Source organism: Microtus ochrogaster, chromosome 2, assembly GCF_000317375.1.
Source record: "Microtus ochrogaster isolate Prairie Vole_2 chromosome 2, MicOch1.0, whole genome shotgun sequence".
Classification (NCBI taxonomy): Eukaryota; Metazoa; Chordata; class Mammalia; order Rodentia; family Cricetidae; genus Microtus; species Microtus ochrogaster.
The window spans coordinates 28268747-28283174 of NC_022010.1; the positions used below are offsets into that span (position 1 = coordinate 28268747).

Below are 14428 nucleotides of genomic sequence, written 5' to 3' on the forward strand. Positions count from 1 at the left end.
AGAATGGGACATTTATGGTCAGTTGGAGGGTAGACTGTGGCAGCATTCACAGGGGTAAGAAGAGACGCTTTGGATATGCTGCGCTTAAAGGTATGTGGGTCTTAAGGGTATAGAGACTAAGATGCAACCAGAATGGCCAAAATTTGATGGTGGTAGAAGCTGAGTCCAATGGGCTCTGTGTACTGTTGGTTCCATTTTGGGGCATGGTTAACGTTTTGGTGGTGGTGGTGGTGGTGGTAACGATGAAAGCGTGACTGGGCAAAAGGAGTAAGTTGTTTTTAAAACACATGGCTATGAAGGGCAGGGGTGTGATCAGTAATGAACGGTGTAATCACCGGGATCTAAGACAGAGTTGTTTGTTTAAAGGATGACAGAAACACATTTGAGCATGTTTGTTGGCTAAGTGTCGCAAGATACTTGTTTACAATGTGTAAAGATAAGTCAATTGTGATTGGTTTCATAAAAAGCTGAACGGCCAATAGCTAGGCAGCATTTTCAGGCGGAGAGGATGTTGGAAAGAAGAAGGGCAGAATCCTGAGGAGATGCCAGGGATGCGGAGCCAGCATCATGGGCTTCATAAAGTAAAGGCAAACAAGCCATGTAAAAGAACATAGATTAAAAGATACAGGTTAATTTAAGTTATAAAAGCCTAAGCTATTGGCCGACCTTTCATACTTAATAAGAAGTCTCTGTGAGGGTTGGAGAGATGGCTCAGTGGTTAAGAGCACTGACTGCTCTTCCAAAGGACCTGGGTTCAATTCCCAGCACCCACATGGCAGCTCACAACTGTCTGAAGATCCAGTTGTGGGGGATCTGACACCTTCACACCAATGCACATTAAATAAAACATAAAAGATATATTTTTTTTAAAAAAAGAAGTCTCTGTGATTTGTGTTTGTGTGTGTGTGTTTGTGTGTGTATGTGTGAGTGTGAGCTGGCAGCCCAAAGAAAAACCCACCTTTAGCTGAGCACATTTCTTATATGAGCATAAGCCAGCCAAGGGTGTATTGGTTATTGCTACCAAATCGCTGGCCCACAAGCCTCTCTATAACGCAATGGCTTCTAGTCATTGCCACAGATGTATGCTAGATCCGGCTGGTATGGCTGACTGGCTTATTCATGCTGGGCTTGGCTGGTAGGGCTCAGCTTTGCTCCTCCAGACTTTTCTTCTTGGGACAAAAATTTTATCCTTGGGCAATGGCACAGGTGCAGGGAACACAGACAAGTTTTCTTGAGATTTAGGCTTGGAAATCACACACGGTTGCTTCTGACTGATAGTGTCAAAGTAGCCTCAAAGTTGGGAACAGAATCCAAGGATGAGTGAAGATCCCCCTGAGTAATGGAGAACAAAGTCAAGTGATGGAGAAAGCCCCCAGCTAGAGTATGGGTGTGATAGTTCTCTGTAAATCTTCTTGATCCTCATGACTCACAAGCCCCGCTCACCGGAACGGGGCGGAGATGTTCAGGTCTGAGAAGAGCCTGAATCTTAGCTGGGCACCATATTGTCTAACCAAGGTTATTCGCTAAGAGGATAGATGGGAGAAGATTACTGGTCCATGCTGCTTAGCTGAGACCAAAGTCCTTGGAAAACAAGAGTCACAGGAACAGGACCTCAGAATCTTCTAGAAGCTGATCTTCAGAGAAAGGGAAGGACAGACAGAGGTAGGGAGAGTACCGGAACTGGGAGGGCGTTTCTGAAGTTAGAGTGGAGGAGATGGGGCGGGGAGGAATGCGGGAGGGGGACTAAGTGAGAGCCAGCCAGCTATACACACAGGCACGTGGGGCGTGAATCCTATGAGCAAGGGTGAGCATGAGGAGATCCCAATAGCGACACAAAAAATGACCTGTGAACAACTTTCTTGTCCCCAGACCTTTCTGCATCTGGTTTGTTGAGACCCTCTTGTATCCTTCCAACCCCCCCCCCCCTTTTTCCTTTTGGTTTTTTGAGACAGTTTTCTCTGTATTACCCTGGCTGTCCTGGAACTCACTCTGTGGACCAGGATGGCCTCAAACTCAACCTGCCTCTGTCTCCGAGTACTGGAATTAAAGGCGTGCTGTGCGCCACCACCGCCTAGCCAATCAATCCCTTTTCACGTGGATGAGTTTTACTGGGGTACAGTGCGTTCAAAACATTCTTTAGTAAAGATAATTCATGGTCATCTTCACTCAGCCAACAGTAAGATCAGCTAGCTCAGCCCTTCATAAATGCACACCACCCTGCTGGTAAAGATTCAAAAAGGGCATTTTTCAGTCTCTGCCAACACAGAGATTAAATCAAGAGAACAGAAAGAGGAAAGCCTAGGGCTGAGAACGGCCCCAAACACTTGAGGACTCAAAAACAAAAAGAAAGTCGACGAAACACTCATCAGCATATTTGCCTTCAGAAATTACTGTTTAATTGATCCTGATAAACTCGGGGTTTTGGAAATTTGAAAAATTCCCCCGCTAAGCGAATGAGCAGACAAGCTTGAGATGTACTGTGTCTGCGGCTTGTGGCAGGAGGCAGAGGGCAAACCTGGAATGTGAAGAACAGGCCATCTTAAACCAGGTGGGCACTTTGGGACCTTAAGCAGAGCTTCCGGTTTCTGTAAACCCAGACAGCTGAGCACAAAGCCGGCCGTTTCGAACGCATGCGCAGCCAGGGTCTTCAGCGGGGCTCTCTGAGCATGCGCAGTCGAGGCGCGGGGTTTGCTGGGCGGGGCCTGAAGCCCGGCGAGGCCGCGATCCCGGAAGTGTGGAGTCCGGGGAACGAACGCTGATTTCCTGTGCTGTCCGGGCATTCCAGGAGCGGCACGTGGCTGCCCCGCCTCGGCCCGGGAGCGGCCGCGTCGCCCTGGAGCCGCGGGTCTCGGTCGCGGAAGCCGTGTCGTCCCTGACCTTCGAAGACGCGTTCGTGGCGGCCTGTGCGGGCCCCGCCCCGCCGCGCCCCGCGCTCCCCACCAGGTTCATCTGCTCCTTCCCCGACTGTGGCGCCAGTTACAACAAAGCCTGGAAGCTAGACGCGCATCTGTGCAAGCACACGGGGGAGGTAACCTGGCCGCGGATGCGCGTGGCTAACCCGGCGTGGGGGCTGCGTCCTAGTCTTGGCCTTGGTGGAGCAAGGACGGAGGTCTAGGGCAGCCCTTGTCCCAGTCATCATTAGTAGGGGGTCAGACCGGTACTGGGATCTGAAAGTCAGACACCCCCTAGACACACCCATCCAGTGAATCTCCGCCTCCTAAAGCTCCTGCAGGGGAAAGCTTAAGGGTTTCCTGCAAGCAACAAGTGTACACCCTTTTAATTGCAGGGCTTTGGTCAGGTATCAAGCTGGGTAAGGGGTAGTCAGGTAAAGCCTTCCTGTTTGGATCTTTCCCCTGGCCCGTCTCTTGGCAGACTTATCCATTACTGCCATCCCTCGTAACATCCTTTGTGACATTAGCCCCTCTTCTCCTTGTCCATTCTGGTCCCACATTGGTCTGTGTCGGAGGCAGAGCTTGCCTTTCCTTCTAGACTACAAGTGCTGCACTTTGGTTGAACACTAAGTTGTGTTTATTGTCCCACAATAATTTGACTAGTGTCGACCCTACTCTGGGACTGGAGCTGAACAAGGACAAGGTTCTTTGACTCTGTTCTGGGCAGTGCAGCTCACCTGTGTGCTCCTGTCCACTGGCTGTCTAGTACTGTGAATGAGGTCTTGGTACCACTCTCCTGGATTTCAGAGTATTTCCATAGTTAGGTACACGTGATTGATATATATATATATATAAAAATCTTTACTGTGGATCCACCAGAGCATCCCCTCCCCTCCCCTCCCCTCCTTCCAGGGTCCCAAAGGGAGATTGCAGTTAGGGCTGGGAGCTGTTTCCTTTGTCTGCCCTTGCAGCTATGAGCTTTTTCAACTGTGATGCATTTATTTTCCTGTATCGGTGCCTCAGGCATCTCTTAGTCCAGACACTGAGCGCCCTGGGATGAGACAACCTGCTCCTTCCTCTGCCCTGAGTTCCCATTGGTTGGGATGCTGTGGGAGAGATGCGCAAACAGGCCACAAGTGCTCACAGCAAAGTAACCTTGAAAAGGGATTTGCAGGGGAATCCTGGTCCCTGCTAGGAGCGGGTTCGCCCGCTTATTTCAGATGCTGTCTGTCTTAGGCTTTCTATGGCTGTGACAGAACACCAAGATCAAAAAGCAAGTTGGGGAGGAAAGGGTTTATTTGACTTACACTTCAGCATTGCTGCTCATCACTGAAGGAAGTCAGGACAGGAACCGAGACAGGGCAGGATCCCGGAAGCAGGAGCTGATGCAGAGGCCATGGGGGGGAGCTGCTTACTGGCTTGCTTCCCATGACTTGTTCAAGCCACCTTATAGAACCCAGCACCAACAAACCAGAGATGGTGCCACCCACAATGGGCTGGTCCTTCCCCCTTCTGATCACTAAATGACAAAATGCCTTACAGGATCTCATCAAGGCATTTCCTCAACTGAGGCTTCTTCCTCTCATGACTCTAGCTTGTGTCAAATTGGCAGACAAAACCAGTCAGTACACTGTCCATCCACAAAGCAGTAACCTTGTGAGAAGATGGGGTGTTTATGATGTGGAACTCATTGCAGCAAAATTAGCTCTTGCCTGCCCATAGCAGGCGCCTTGCTGAATGGACATAGTCCTGGAGAGGAAGCCCGAAGCTTTTGCCTCCCACAGATCAGACTTGTAACAACAGAGCTGATGAGGTGGCTTGGTGAGGAGGGGCACTGGGAGCCAGATTTAAGGACCTGGATTCCTGGAACCCAAGGGTAGGCGGAAAGAACTGACACTGAAAGTTGTCCTCTGACCTCCCCATGTATGTAGTGGCACACACACACAATCAGTCATTCAATCAATAACTGTAACATTTTTCCTTCCCCCTTTTCTCTGCACCAGAGGCCATTTGTTTGTGGCTATGAGGGCTGTGGCAAGGCATTCATCAGAGACTACCATCTGAGTAGACATGCTCTGACTCACACCGGAGAAAAGCCGTTTGTGTGAGTACGGGCTGACTAGACCTTTGCAGTGGGTCCTATCTTGCACGTAGTCCTGGCAAGATGATTGCTGATTCATAGGATTAAGAATGGAGGGTGCGGGCGAAATGGCTTAGCTGGTAAAAGTACTTGCCACCAAGCTTGACAACCTGAATTTGAACCTCGAAGTGTCGCCGGTGGCTCAGGCTGGCTACTGTCAAGAGCAGGGGACTTTATGACAGTGGTTTTGCACTCAGATTGTATAACATCCGTGCCCCTTCTGTGCCACGCAATGCCTTTGCTTCTCTGTCCTTTTCTCTGTATCTTCCCTGTGTGCTGGGCCCTCAGAAATGAAACTGGTCCAGCTGTCCTTGACAACAACGCTTTTCTCCAGCTTGCCAGGGTCCTTCTTGCCCCTGCCCGTGCCACTGGTTCCTGCCAGGATTTGTGACCCTGTCCTCCCGTCCTGTGCTTGTGTTTAACTGTCTGTAGTTTTAAGAGTGCAGAGGAAGTAAGCACAAGTCGCTCACACATCGGGCTTTCTGTGTTCTGACTGGAATGCAGAAGTAGGATTGGGAAGGGTAGGGTACTCTAGGGTCTTTGGGGACTTGGGCTCCAGATTGGTCTATATCATTCTCATCTTGGTCCTTCAACCCTGTAGTCCAAGATGCCTTTTTGGTGCCCAGCTTTTTCAAGGAGGGCAGTAGGCTTGCTGTTCCCATTTCAGGCGCCATGAGTGTTGAGTGGGGTGGCCTGAGCTTAGCCATGGCCACCTCTAATTGGAGGGGCAGTGGGGAGAAAGCTCAGGTACATAACCCCCCTCCCATGTGCTGGTGTGGCCTCTGCACTGTACCCCCTCACTGTGTTTGCGGACTCTTGACCCCTTGCCCAGGTGCACAGTGCCCAAGGGGCATCTTCTAGTGCAGCGAGACTGGGAAAGGGTCCTTGTTCATTGCTCAGGCCATGAACTCTTCACAAGGGACTTAACTCCTTCAAGGCCAAGGGGAAGTGGAATGGCTTAGTGACATCCCAGAGGGGACAGTGGGTCACACTTTTGTGCCAAGTATTATTTTTTTACCTGTGGTGACAATACTAGAGCCAGGCTCTTTTCCTGTTGAAAATGCAGTTTATGGGGACATTTCTCACAAAAGTTAGGTTATTGGATTCTAAATCAAAATGGTGGAACCTGGAGCCCGAGGTGCGATCAGGTGTCCGAGGCCGGTGTTCTCCTCCCTTTGCCAGTGTACAGGGATGGGTGAGCCAGTGTGCATTTTGCCCAGAGTGACGTGCAAAGCATCCTGTTGCACACCTCCAGCTGAGGCCTGCATGACATGGTGTGGCATGTGCTACTGTCCCCCAGCTCCTGACACAAGCACAAGACCTTCCACCAAGCACAATCCCAACTTGACTCTTTGGGATTTACTAAAAGGCTACTTTATAGTGTTCTTTGGAATCATCAGCTTTTATAATGTAGAAGGATATACATATCCTTTTTTAAAATACCATTTTATTATTTTATATGTATGGGGGTTTGCCTGCATGTATTTCTGTGTTGTGTGTGCAGGGTGCCTGTGGAGACCAGAAAAGGGCATAAGATCCCCTGGAACTGGAGTTACAGGTGGTTACAAGCCACCACATGAGTGCTAGGGACTGAACCTGGGTCCTCTGCTCGAGCAGCCAGTGCTGTTACCTGAGCCGTCTCTCCAGCCCCAGATGTTCACACCCTAAACCCTCTTTCACGTTAGTGTATTATATTTTGGTTCATACAATCTCTTGCAGTTGTGAAGATAATGGCTGTAATCAGAAATTCAACACAAAATCCAACTTGAAGAAACACATTGAACGCAAACATGAAAATCCACAGAAACAGTATATAGTGAGTATGGCTTTATATGCTTCAACTCTGATGATTTTTACATTTGCCACCAAAGTGAGTTCACAGAAGTTAGATTTTCTCTTACTAGGTATGCGAGGCCCAGCATTGGCTGTCTTCATCATGCAAGTTCTCCCTTTGCAGACTCACCTTGGGCACCCTATGTTACTGCTGGCTACCCCAGCAGAAGCATGCTTGCTTTTCTGAATGTCATTGCTCTTTAAGTTTTGAGATGAAGCTTTTCACAGGGACTAAGTGGTAAAGTTTATACTTCCCCGAGGCACTTAGATGCTGAGAAACTGTTGTTTAATTTAAAAAGTTTTATATTTATTCATTTTATTTTATGTGCAAGTGTTTTGCCTGCGTATGTGCCTGTGCACCACACGCATGTTGGTGCCTGTGGAGGTCAGAGGAGGGTGTCAGTTCCTCTGGAACTGGAGTTAGGGAGCTTGTGAAGCACCAGGTGGGTGCTGGAGTCCGCACTGTATCCTCCAAGAGAGAAGCAGTATCCTTAACCACGAGGCCATCTGTAGCCTCGAGAGGACTTCAGCAGCTGTTGAGTCTCTCCCTTACTGAACAGTGCATTTATGTCTTCACAGTGCAGTTTTGAAGGTTGCATGAAGGCCTTTAAGAAGCACCAGCAGCTGAAAACACATCAGTGCCAGCACACGGGCGAGCCACTCTTCAGGTCAGTGCTTTGCCAACACTGCAGTTGAGAGAAAGACAAAGATCGGGGTCCTGAGCGGAGCTGTCGTGTGTGCCCATGGGGACTTGAACAGTTATATTTGTTTTCATGTCTCTAAAACTCATTTTGCGTGTGTGGAGAACAGCTGTGAGAATCTTGCAGCGCTGGCTAAGCTTGAAGTGAAGGTGAGGAACCGCCTGTTCTGCCATTCTGAAGACTCTTTCTCTACAGAACGGAAGTAACTGGGCTCTATCTGCACTGAGGGTTTCCTGAGTACTCAGGACACATGGGGTGGGGTGCGGTGGTCAGGTGTGTGTGCCACGGAGTCTGCCTGCCTGTGTGGTGTCGCCCTGCACAGTTGGGCTGACCAGGGCCTTGCTTCTGGCTCCCACCGGCTGTGCTCTGCCCTGTGCTGCTGCAGTGACAGTGCGGTGTCACCCACAGGCCTGTGGCCCTGGCGCTGCCTTGCTGTGCAGTTTTCACTGGTACCGAGGAGCCAGCGCTCGGCCCTTCTTTCCCGACTCCCCTGCAGCCCTTGCATCTGCTGTTACCGTCTCCCTTTCCTCCCTGGTTGCTTCCCTTTTCTGTTTCCTTGAGCCAGGCTCTTGCTGCACAGCTCAGGCTAGCCTTGGACTCTGAGTTGTCATGTCTCTGCTCCTCAGTGCTGGGATCAAAGGCATGGACTACCATGCCCAGCAGCAAACTCCATTTGGTTTGGTTTGGTTTGTTTGAGACAAGTTTCTGTGTGTAACAGTTCTGGCTGTCCTGGAACTTGCTTTGTAGACCAGGCTGGCCTTGAACTCACAGAGATCCACCTATCTTTGCTTCCCTCCGGAGTGCTGGGATTAAAGGTATGTGTCACCACCACCCAGCTACAAACACAATCTCTTGTTGGCGTTTTTCTGGTGCTGGTCCCCACTGAGCTGCACCTCCAGGCCCTGCACTATGTTCTTATCTGACAACATGTAGCACTTTGGCCACACAGACAGACAGCTCAGGATGGTCCATTGTCACCTAAACCAAGTCAGCCAGCCTCCTGAAGTAGCTTCTGTGGCCACAATGCAGGATATTTTCAGAACTATGAGAACTTTTAATTTGATGACATAAACAAACGATGTGTGATTTTTTTTTTTCTTCTCAAAATAGCTTGTTTTGCTCCAAAGCTGGCCAAGTCACTGGTGTTTGTATTTAGGGCCACAGCTGGGTTTTTATTTTGGTGACAGATTTGGTGTGGGAAGCGATGGGCTCTGGTGAGAGGATCTCAGCAAAGTTCTCCATGGTCAGGGACTAGCTAATGCTTCCTGTGCTGCTTTCCCAGGTGCCCCCAGGAGGGATGTGGGAAGCACTTTGCCTCACCCAGCAGGCTGAAGCGGCATGGGAAGGTTCACGAGGGTACGTACAGACGGGCACTATGATGGCACTGAGAGACACCAACAGCAGGATGTGCTTGCTGCTCGGGCTGCTTGGCATCCTTAGTCACTCCATAGTCACACTAAGTACACAGAGCTGTGTGGGAAAGGACACTGCTCTGTTATTTGGGTCTTGGTCCCTTGTCATTGCCATTAAACCAGTGTGGTACTAAGCACCCGGCTATGCTTCGAGATTATTAATAACCCTTTTTGTATACCACCTATGAGTATGAGTCTCTTTCTAGTTAGCTCCTCTAAAGTGCGCAAAAGGTTTAGACAGTCGAAGTTGCCAGAGCTGTGAGCGTAACACCCCCACTTCATTTTCTCCAGCAGAGCAGCACAGTTTTGAGAGAGAAGAAAGACTACACGGGCACACGGTTCCTTTCTGGTTGTCATCAGGGTTGCGCTGGGCATTCAGAATAGGCAGTGGATAACTTTTTGTTTTGTTGAACAGGCTATCTGTGTCAAAAGGGATGTTCCTTTGTGGCAAAAACATGGACAGAGCTTTTGAAGCACATGAGGGAAGCCCATAAAGGTAGGTGACATGGAGCTGAGGGCGGGCATCAGCCCTGGGGAGCTGAGGGCGCACTCTGAAAGACTGAGATGCACACCGATGCTGTAAAGGAGGGCTCAGCATCATGTGTAGTGCTGGCTTCCTGGGCTCCACATCTCTAAGCTGCTGCTGCTGTTCACTTGGCTTCTGTGAGACTCTGCAACTCTGCAGGGCTTCTTGGGAAATGTTGCTGCATGTCAGAGGACAGAGGCAGATGCCTGCCCAGTCACCATGCTAGGGACACCTGCTCATTGCCAAATGAAGAGTCAGGGAAGTTGGGAGTCATGAGAGGACTTAAGGGGTTCGGAGCCAGCGGCAGTGAGATGAGGGGTTAAGTTTCCTCTGACATCCCCGGTTTGTGTGTGGTCTCAGGACTAGACGTGCAGTAATCGATAGAGAGGTTGGCTAAGTGAGTGTCTCCCTACCAGAGGAAGTCACCTGTGCGGTGTGCCAGAAGACATTCAAGCGCAAAGACTACCTTAAGCAGCACATGAAGACTCATGCTCCAGAGAGAGATGTGTACCACTGTCTGCGAGAAGGCTGTGGGAGAACCTACACTACCGTGTTCAACCTGCAGAGCCACATTCTCTCCTTCCACGAGGAAGAGCGGCCGTTCGTGTGTGAGCATGCTGGCTGTGGCAAGACGTTTGCAATGAAAGTGAGTGTCCTGCTCCAACCAGGTGGTCTTCATGTCCAGCCTGCAGAACCCCAGGTCCCCATTCTGACCCAGCCAGGCCAGAAGCCCCAGGTTTGGAAGCTGATGAATTTATTTTGACAATTGCTCATGGTAGTGGTTCTCAACCTTCCTAATGCTGTGACCCTTTAAAGTTCCTCATATGGTGACCCCCCCAACCATAAAATTATTTTTTTGCTACTTCATAACTGTAATTTTGCTACTGTTATAAATCATGATGTAAATATCTGATATGCAGGATATCTGATAGTCAACCCCAAAGGGGTCTTGACCCTCAGGTTAAGAACCACTGCTCTAGGGGATTCTAGCTGTGCTGTGGGAGAGCCAGGGTCCTTTATCTCCACTTAGAGAGCCAGTACTCTGTGAACTTGTAGACCATCACGTAGGGCCTGAGAAAGGAGGTGGGTACCACGGATGGGCAACCTCTCGGCTGTGGGATCTTGGCATGATTCACAGGGTCAGGTGAGAACATGGTTCCTAGCAGGGGACTGTGCAGTTTGTTTCGGCCTAGCTGGTCTCTTACAAGCTCTTACTATGGACTGTAAACTCTCCAAGCATAGCTCAGGTCAGTCCACACTGGGACAGGTGTGGTGACCACTGCTGCCAGCCAGCAGGGCAGAAGCCAGATTTCAAGGATGCCACAGAGAGTCAGCTAAGCAGGCATGAGCTGGGAGTTCAATCCCAGCAGGCTTCCCTTCTCAGGCAAGATCTAAGTCAGTAGACGGATGGAATAAATTCCCTGCATGGCCCTTGGGAAAGACTGAACGTCACTCTGCTGAGGAGTGGAAGTCCCCTAGGCTCTGGTCAAATTCATTCCACAACAGAAAGGCAGCTGGTAGTTTGTAGATTTTCATGACATTTTAATGTTAGCAGATACCCAAGAATTTTTAAATTTTTAAAAGCTTAATTATTGGAACCAGCATACATGTGGTTCTGAGCCGTCATGTGGTTTCTGGGAACAGAACCTGAGTCCTCTGCAAGAGTGGCTCATGCTCTAACCACTGAGCCAGCTCTCCAGCCCTGGACCAAGGGTTTCTAAAGTGGCCTTCTTTTTCCTGCAATGCAGCAAAGCCTTATAAGACACAGCGTTGTGCATGATCCTGACAAGAAGAGGATGAAGCTCAAAGTAAGTCGAGCTGCTTGCACCAGCACTCAGCTGTAAGGTCTGCTTGGCATCTACTCCCCGGCCCCCTCCACCCTGTATATGTCCACCTGTTGAAGGTGTGACTCCACCTGACCCGCCCCCACCGCTGTGTGTGTATCCACCCATTGAAAGTGTAACTCCATCGAAGTGGACATGGTTGTGACACAAGCAATTCTGATGGGGAATTCAGTTGTCTGTTTTCCTTACTCCCATAGGTAAGACCACGTCGGGAAAGACGGAGCTTGGCCTCTCACCTCAGTGGGTACCTCCCTCCTAAAAAGAAACCAGAGCCAGACTCCTCCGAGCCTTTAGGCAGCAGCCCGCAAGGCCAGATGCTCCCACCAGCTGCATCACTTACCCTCCAGTGAGCAGCACTGACCACATGAGGGACTCTAGAGCAGCCAGCAGGAGCTTCTGCATGAGCTTGGACTTTTTTATTAAAGTCAGTGACACAGAACTTCTGATTCCGTGTTTCTGTTATCCTTGCTCAGAGTATGTCTTCTCTCCGCCTCCTGAGAGTCTCTGTATGCCTTCTCTTCTTTCTTGCTTAAGGGACGAAAAGCACATGTGGAGGCCGTTCCTCCTTTAATGGCTTTCGGTCTGCTTGAGAAGGTTGCTATTCCAGGCATAGTCTGGAGAATCTGGTTAAATATCTCATCCTACAAAGGACAACAGTGCAAGATTAGTTTAAACTTGGTGTCTCTGACGCTGAGGTGAAACTGAGCATTGCACGTTGGAGCTTCTGTGACAGGCCACTCAGTTCCCATGTCTGCTGTGCACTGACATCTGCATGGGAACTCCATATGTGTGCTAACACTGACGGACTGCAGCCTCTGCTCTGTTATAGCTAGCCCACCTATGCTTTCCCAAAATCAGGCACTGGCTTTGGATCTTGGCAAAGTACCGTCCTTATTCTGAAGGGAGGGAAGAAGGTCCCACCTGGACTCAGTTGGAAGCAGTTGAGCTGTGCCCTGCGAGTATGTGACGCGAGCAGCCTAGGCTGCAAACCCACTGTAGCAGCGCACCTTTGGTGTGGATAAAGAGAGCTAGGATTAAGGCCAAACAGCACAGCACAGAAACTCCAGCAAGTCTAAGGAATAAAGTTCTCGAGAGAACAGGTGAATAGAAGAGAATCCTATGAATTATCTACTTTTTTTTTTTTTTTGGTTTTTTTCGAGACAGGGTTTCTCTGTGGTTTTGGAGCCTGTCCTGGAACTAGCTCTGTAGACCAGGCTGGCCTCGAACTCACAGAGATCCGCCTGCCTCTGCCTCCCGAGTGCTGGGATTAAAGGCGTGTGCCACCATTGCCCGGCGAATTATCTACTTTTTGTATTTTTTAAAAGACAATATAGCTTTTATATTACAGTTCTTAAAAAACTGTGTATGGGTGTTCTGCCTGATGTACACCATGTATGTGGAGCCCACAGAGACCAGAAGATGGCGTCATTCCCTAGAACTGGACTTAGAAATTTGTCAACTGCCATGTGGATGCTGGGGATTGAACCTGGGTCCTTGGGTTTACATGTGGCAAATACATTAGAACAGAAAACATACAGTAGGTGTACAGTCTGACACTAGGAAGCTACTTCACAGGGTGGTAGTTACTAGTCAGTTTCTCTGCCTGTAGTCTTCCAGTTTTTCGACAGTTGTATTTTTGCACGGGAGAACAAAGACCCAGCAGGTGCTTACACTCAACTCACCGGCTCATTCCCTGGCTGGTCTGCATTTTTCCCCTTCTTTATTGTGACTTGAACATGGTATTTTTTCTCAATCCACTGTTGAATCTGTTTACTCTTTGTGTCCAAATCATGCTGTCCAATATTTGAAGAAAACATGAGTTCCTTTGTCACAGCTGGTCCTGGGTGGAAACAGTGAACTTTATTGCTGGGCTGTGTCTGCTCTCCTTTGAAACAGCTTCCGCACACACTGGTAAGAGTTGAGGCCCACAGGCTCTGAGCCCCATCTCATTTCAGCCTCATCGACCATCAGCTGCTTTTTTAAATGGGGGAGACAGGCATAAAGGTTTGCTGTTTTTAATGTGCTAAATTAGTAGTTAAAATCTGCTAAGGCTTTTGTGTGTATGTGTGCACTTGTGCTTGTGAATGCAGGTGTGCATGCGTGTGCGTGCATTTGTGCTTGTGAGTGCGGATGTGTGTGCATGCGGTTCTCACCTCCCTGGAGAAAGTCTTGTTTGCACATTGTACACCAGGGTCACTAGCCTGTGGGCTCCCATTTCCCCAAAGGGGCAGGCTTGGAGTGCGGCTGAGACTGGATTTTACCACTCTTGTGCACAAGCACTCTCACCCACTGACCCCGCCCCCAGACCGTGTGTCAGACTGAGCTATGAATCTGCAGGAAGATCACCCAAGAGATACAGTTGGGGCATAGTGAACAACTCGGAGACTCGCTCAGACAGCAGTGGCTCCTCACTGTCACTGTGCTGAAAATCACTGTGACGGTACTGGAACACAGAGGCGCTGCAGCCTGGCCCATTTAGGCTCACAGACTCCAGAATGCACACAAACATTCATAAGAATAAAGAAGGGAAGAGGCCGGATGCCGTGGAGATGGAATAACAAATCAGATCCAGTAACTTAGCCACAGCTGTCCTGCGAACATGGGATGGCCATTTTAAAAATCCACACACTGTTTCTCAACATCTGTCATATTAACACTGGCTCAAGTCCATGACAACATCTCTTGGGAGAGTGGAGGAGAAGCCAACTTTTCCACAATGTTTTAAAACCTGAACCACAGCCAGATTCACTGATAACTGTTTATTACCTTTCCTTTCCTTTGTATTTTTGATTTTTTGTTTGTTTTTTTCAAGACAGGATTTCTGTGTTTAACAGCCCTCGCCATCCTGTCCCTCGATTTGTAGACCAGGCTGGTCTCGAACTCAGAGATCCACTTGGTTCTGCCTCTTGAGTGCTGGGATTAAAGATGTGCGCCACCACAACCACCTTTAGTGCCTTTTCTTATAGGTCTTTAAAAAGTTTCTAGCGGTGGTGGCGCACGCCTTTAATCCCAGCACTCGGGAGGCAGAGGCAGGCGGATCTCTGTGAGTTCGAGACCAGCCTGATCTACAAGAGCTAGTTC

The 14428-nt window shown here is 49.4% G+C and overlaps 2 protein-coding genes across 5 annotated transcripts in view; one reads left to right on the forward strand and one right to left on the reverse strand.

The window, feature by feature from the left end:
• Positions 1-203: 203 nt before the first annotated feature.
• Positions 204-11781, forward strand: Gtf3a (general transcription factor IIIA). Its single transcript, XM_013350824.1, has 10 exons — positions 204-236; positions 2639-3028; positions 4895-4995; positions 6751-6847; positions 7444-7532; positions 8848-8921; positions 9393-9473; positions 9920-10149; positions 11252-11311; positions 11545-11781. Exons 1-10 carry the CDS (start codon positions 204-206, stop codon positions 11695-11697), a joined length of 1308 nt encoding a protein of 435 aa, XP_013206278.1. The 3' UTR covers positions 11698-11781.
• The window catches only part of Mtif3 (mitochondrial translational initiation factor 3), a 7211-nt gene continuing 4535 nt past the window's right edge, over positions 11753-14428 (reverse strand). For all 4 annotated transcript variants that reach the window (XM_026788108.1, XM_026788102.1, XM_005344702.3 and 1 more), the window contains exons 3-4: positions 13030-13187; positions 11753-11988 (exon numbers count right to left, since the gene is read on the reverse strand). In XM_026788108.1, coding sequence (XP_026643909.1) covers positions 11773-11988; positions 13030-13187 — 374 coding nt within the window. In that variant the 3' untranslated portion in view covers positions 11753-11772. The remainder of the gene's footprint in view (positions 11989-13029; positions 13188-14428) is intronic.

Coding starts and splice junctions, on each gene's coding strand:
- Gtf3a (XM_013350824.1), top strand. CDS start 204: ATGGTTAACGTTTTGGTGGTGGTGGTGGTGGTG. Junction 6,848..7,443: donor ATCCACAGAAACAGTATATA/GTGAGTATGGCT, acceptor ATGTCTTCACAG/TGCAGTTTTGAAGGTTGCAT. Junction 8,922..9,392: donor GCATGGGAAGGTTCACGAGG/GTACGTACAGAC, acceptor TTTGTTGAACAG/GCTATCTGTGTCAAAAGGGA.